General features: G+C 34.6%; 1 protein-coding gene across 4 annotated transcripts; it reads right to left on the bottom strand.

Moving 5' to 3' along the window:
• Positions 1-1,329: 1,329 nt before the first annotated feature.
• LOC140965278 (putative zinc finger protein At1g68190) lies at positions 1,330-4,198 on the bottom strand. Of its 4 annotated transcripts, none has more exons than XM_073425439.1 (6): positions 4,026-4,198; positions 3,069-3,627; positions 2,601-2,960; positions 2,182-2,412; positions 1,740-2,059; positions 1,330-1,673 (listed from the first exon to the last, which is right to left on the bottom strand). In XM_073425439.1, the coding sequence occupies exons 2-6, from the start codon at positions 3,531-3,533 to the stop codon at positions 1,595-1,597; spliced, it is 1,455 nt and encodes a 484-aa protein (XP_073281540.1). In that variant the 5' UTR covers positions 3,534-3,627; positions 4,026-4,198; the 3' UTR covers positions 1,330-1,594. The 4 variants fall into 4 exon arrangements, with proteins under 4 accessions (XP_073281540.1, XP_073281538.1, XP_073281539.1 ...); XM_073425437.1 differs by having other exon boundaries at positions 3,930-4,198; XM_073425438.1 differs by having other exon boundaries at positions 3,926-4,198.
• Between the last annotated feature and the right edge of the window lie 1,016 nt (positions 4,199-5,214).

Genomic DNA, 5,214 nt, shown 5'->3' on the forward strand with positions numbered 1-5,214 from the left:
AATCAATATACAACTTTCATATAAAATCATAAATCATCAAATACTTGAAAAAAACAAGAAAATTAAATTAAAGAGAAAAATAGCCTCACAATGCTAAAATTAAATAGTAGAAATATCTTTAGAATCAGAAATAAAAACTTAGCCTAGAGTTCTTGAGAAGAGATAAAAAAATTTCTACGCTTCCTTGTGTTTCACATTGAAGAGAGTGAGGGGAAGAGAGAATTCTATCTATTTTGCGTGTCTCCTTCTTTTCTTCACCTATAGACAATTAACTGAGTCAAGGGAAAAGCCCATTAACCAAAGAAAGTCTAATATATAAAATATATCAAAAAAAGAATAGAGTTTTTAATATTTCTTCCAAAAACAATTTCTCTCTTCAAGAATTATTTTTAAGTCAAAAACCATAATTATGACTCTAAATTTGGCATAATCTTCACAAATTTCGATATTCACTCCTTGAAATTCTGTCAGTTTCAGTTTCGCATACAAGAGAAGAACAGTCACAAGGCGTGATCACGTCTTGTTCCTGGACTTCTTATGTTTTTATCTTGACGACTTCAAATATGATAAAAATTACTTCTTTAATTCAAATTTGCTCTAAGACCATAAAAGTTCTTCCTACAAAATAACATCAAAGTGCATTAATTAACCATTTCAGAAGTAAAATTAATAGGAAATATGATAACAAAAATACAAACTATTATGAGTTTATCATTTTTGTTATGGGCACTTTGACTCGTATGCCGAAAGGCACGGCTACTTCAGGGAAGATCTAGTTAATGTGGCCGCTGTTTGTAAACTTTCTCATCTGTCGACGGAAGCATATTTGATGCTGCTAGTCGCTAGATACAGGTTTGAAAGTGCAACTAATTTCTATGTTTCTTCGGTATAATTAGTGTGCACTTTAAAATAGTTGATGCTATCAAATTTCTCCAAATTTGGTGCAAATTGTCTTATTTGGCTATATAATGTGTTACTGTTGAAATTCAATAAAAAAAGATTCTAATATAATCGTTTAATAGTAAACGAAATGATCTCTCAACTTGAAAGGTTTGATACATGGCTATCGATGCTACAATATTCCCAGGATGTTTGATGTTTACATGGAAAATTGGAAATAAAGTAGTAGAAAGATGAAATTCTATCTGGAAAGAATTTAATTAGACTAAATTATTTTAAATGTAAAGTATGGATTTTAATACGTGGATGAATTTAATTAATCGTGTTTTCAATTCAATCATTTACGTATTAAATTCACACCGATGTATTATGGATCTAACTACCTAGTTTTGTTCACGTTGAAGCATAGACAAAAGCCGATAACACGTAGGAAACAAACACTTTGATGCTTAGTAAGTAGACGAGGACCACAAGAAAATTACTGTCATCTGCAAAAATGTCATACGCAGCAAGACTGAATCTTTGCACACTCTTGGACAAATTTTTACTTTACATATAATGGACAGAAACCGTGATTGAGAGATTATCAACAGACTCTCGAGCTACTAGTTCACAACTGATATATTTACATAGCGTTATCCCCAGTTGTCGTTGAAACCGATTTGCCTCAGAAGCAGTAAATTGATGGCCCTCTTCAGGTATCGACTTTTTTCCCAGAAATCTTGCCATCAGCTTTAGTTTTTTGGGATTTGTAGTGACCTTGTTTTTCATGCCTGCGCCATAGAATAAAATGATACTGATATTCCACTACTTTGTAAATTATTTAATTGAAATGATACCTCAAAATCTTCTTCTCCTTGTATCTCATGATGACATTTTCTTTACCATCCAACCGCGTGTTGTCTGAATCAAATGAGCCATTTGAAAGTTTCGGTTCAGGAAACCTTGGAGCTATTTCATCGTCCTTGCTTTCAGAATCAGTGCTTTCACTAGTCGTTCTTGAGACAGAGAACGATGTTGAGTAAGATAGTTTAGTTGGATGCTGACTATATTTACTCGTCGGATAGCGATGAACTTTGTCAGAAAAATCAAAATCTGTGGTGACATCATAGGATTGCTGCATAAGGTATGAAGAGGAAGAAGGCCTTGATGCATCCTGCTACAACGAAACAGCGTAGGGCGGAAAACAGGCAATGCTTAATGACGAAAGTGATAAAACCGAACTAAGAAAAAGTACAATCCATCCCAGAAATATTCAATTTCAGGGAAGCCGATTCTTACCTTGGTCGTGCTTGCACAGCTACTATTAAATTTACTAGTTGCTGAATGTTCCTTAGATATGTAGCAATCTGTGCTTTTGGCGCCAACTTGTGTTCCAGCTATCTCTTGCTGATCATTTCCAAATATTTCTTCAAAGTTCCGGAATGTCAAATCAACATCAGGTATGTTGACATCGTCAAAACATCGCATTTCATCACAAACTCCGAGGTCTTGCATGTTTTGAAGCCAAATCTGCAGAATTCAGGCATACAAGATTCGTATTAAGAGCAATCACTTTAATATAATTATTCTTCGAGAAAGTGACAAATCCTCGTTTCATCACCAGTTCTTGAAGTACAAAGTACTATTTGGTTTTCGGCCAAAATACTCTATGCAGATGAGTACATACAGAACAGAAAAACGTGAAGTAATGAGAAAACCTCGCTATTATGAGCATCAGTTTTGCATTGCCAAAATGACTCTCCGTGAATGGGACTTTCAGTACTTGTCAATTGATCCAACTGTGAAAAGGACATCAGAAAGGGCTCCTCCGTCGTTTCTTCGACAAGATTCGCCATATTCTGATGGTCGGTATGCCAACCAAGGTGATCCTCGGCATGATTACCCAGAGTTTTATGCACTTTCCGATTCCCATCATATTCGAATGATAATCCATCCATTCTATCTTTGACATGTACTAAGCATGAATCATCGCTGCCCTTGGCAAGCTTCCTCTCTAAATCCACGATTTGTTGCAGAATCGAGCACGTAGTTTGTTGCCTATTTTCGTCTTTAAGTACCTGCAAATAGGATTTCACAACCGTACAGTTCAACTACTGATTCATAGCATGAAAAAGAGTAACAATCATTTAAAACTATAAAATGCAAGAGGGCGAAAAATGGCATACCATTTTTCCACGAATATTTGATCCCTCTTCAAACGACACTTTTCGAACATTTGAAGTGGCAACAACGCCCGAATCAATGCTAATTGATGATGAATAAACCGACTGGTACTCATCTTTATCCCCTAACTTACTCTCCAACTGATTCAAATCGAAACCCCAGAGAACGGCTAAATCTTTGGCTGAAGGGCACCCCACATAACTTCTAATCACTTTTTTCCTGTGCCGTGAAGAAACACGATGACTGCCAGAATCACAACTTTGGCACATGAACATCTGATGGTCAACACACCGAACACGCGCTGCTCGATTTCTGCATGACTCGCACACGAGAGTTCGGGGATGCCGATATGAAAGAGCATTGGCCGAGTGAACCTTGGCATCACAAGAGAGGCAAAGATGTGCTGAATCTGCCTTGCAGTACACAATTGGCCTTAATGACTTACAAAACTCACAAACCTTTTCCATCACCGTGATTTTTCGAGGTCAAAATCAACCATGGGAGGATTTAAGTGTTTCTCTAGCTAAAATTATGTCCCGATTTACCAGAACAGAGAAAAGTCTGAAAAATTCACCAAGATTTGGAAAAATCAAGAAACCGTTAAGCAGAAAAAGATAAGCTGCAACGAGGGAAGACCTTAACCAAGACCTCAAATCAAGAAAAGGGGAAAATCTAATCATAACCAACTAACCATGTGAAACTACAAATCTCATCAGAAACATTTTCATTGATTAATTATAAACACAAACCATCATAGTACTTGTATAACTACATATGCACAATCACCAAATCCCAGTAAGAATTAATGACTGATACTCGAAACAAGAAACAGAAAACAGGTCACAGAATACAAAAAAACCAACCGTTGATAGGACACACTCCAAACAAAGAACTTTCTTGAATCAGCTGAAACTCAGAAACCCTTTAATGAAAAAGAAAGAAAGAGAGTCACAACTCACATGAATGAGTCAGTACATACGTATATGAGTTGAAGTAAAAAGAAAGGGGCATTAAGGTTTTGGCGTGGGATGTTTGCCATTAAGTATGTTATCTACTTTCTCTCTCTACCGCATTTCCGCTTCTCTCTCAACCTTTTCGGAGGAACTTTTTGATGACGTGGGCAGTTAGGACTCGGCGAAATCCTGCGTGGAAGGAGGGTAAGTGTTATCTTGCGGCATGTGACAGCAAAGCCTCTGATCCAAATAGTTGGCGGATGCAGCCAATTAAAACGAGCCACGTACGCCAAAGGATTGCCTAAATTATGGGGAACTACGGAAGCTTATGATTGAAAAAAAATGGGATTTCTTAATTTTTTGCTCAAAAGGGGGATTATTTGTCGGTGTGCATGTAGCGTATATAAAATATATCAGAACTCAAAAAATTTAGAGTTAATAATTTTATGGAAAAAAATTTAGAAATTATAGTAAATGTTATAAATAAAATATTATAGATGATTATTGAGATAAAATTTATATTTTATCATGTTTATCAACTATCTAATATGTAAATATACTATATAAATAAATATCTCCAATGATGGATAAAGTATTCTAAGTCATTGTCTCTTCTCTACATTCTTTATTATTCACAACACGTTATCAGCACGAACGTTATTCAAAATAAATCTCATAAATAATTATTCTTACTATTGATGCTCTCGAAGTGGCACAAATTCTAAATTACATCGATGTTCTTGAAGAACACAATTTTAAATTTATATTAATGCACTGGAAGAGTACAACTCCATATTTTATGTTGACGCTCTTGAAACAGCACAACTTTTATTTTATATGAATGCTCTTGAAGTAGCATTACTTTAGTTTTGTATTGATGTCCCTGAAACGACATGATAATTATTTTTAATCTACAAGATCTATTATTGAAATAAGATCTATGATTTAAAATATTAAATTTGTCGATATTCTTTTTGAAAAATATCGTTAAAAACTTGTATATGTTTGAAAATAATATATTAGTTTGTTCAAGTTGATTGTTACGATTCTAATATAATCTTTAGAATTAATTTGATCTAACAACTTGTTTTTAAATTATAACTCATTCTCGTATTAATAGGGAGCAGGAATGAAAAACATAAATGTATACAGTTTTGTTAATTTTTTTCTTGCTCAAAATACTAGACGATTTTGT

The sequence above is a fragment of the Primulina huaijiensis genome, chromosome 18 (assembly GCF_012295235.1).
Source record: "Primulina huaijiensis isolate GDHJ02 chromosome 18, ASM1229523v2, whole genome shotgun sequence".
Classification (NCBI taxonomy): Eukaryota; Viridiplantae; Streptophyta; class Magnoliopsida; order Lamiales; family Gesneriaceae; genus Primulina; species Primulina huaijiensis.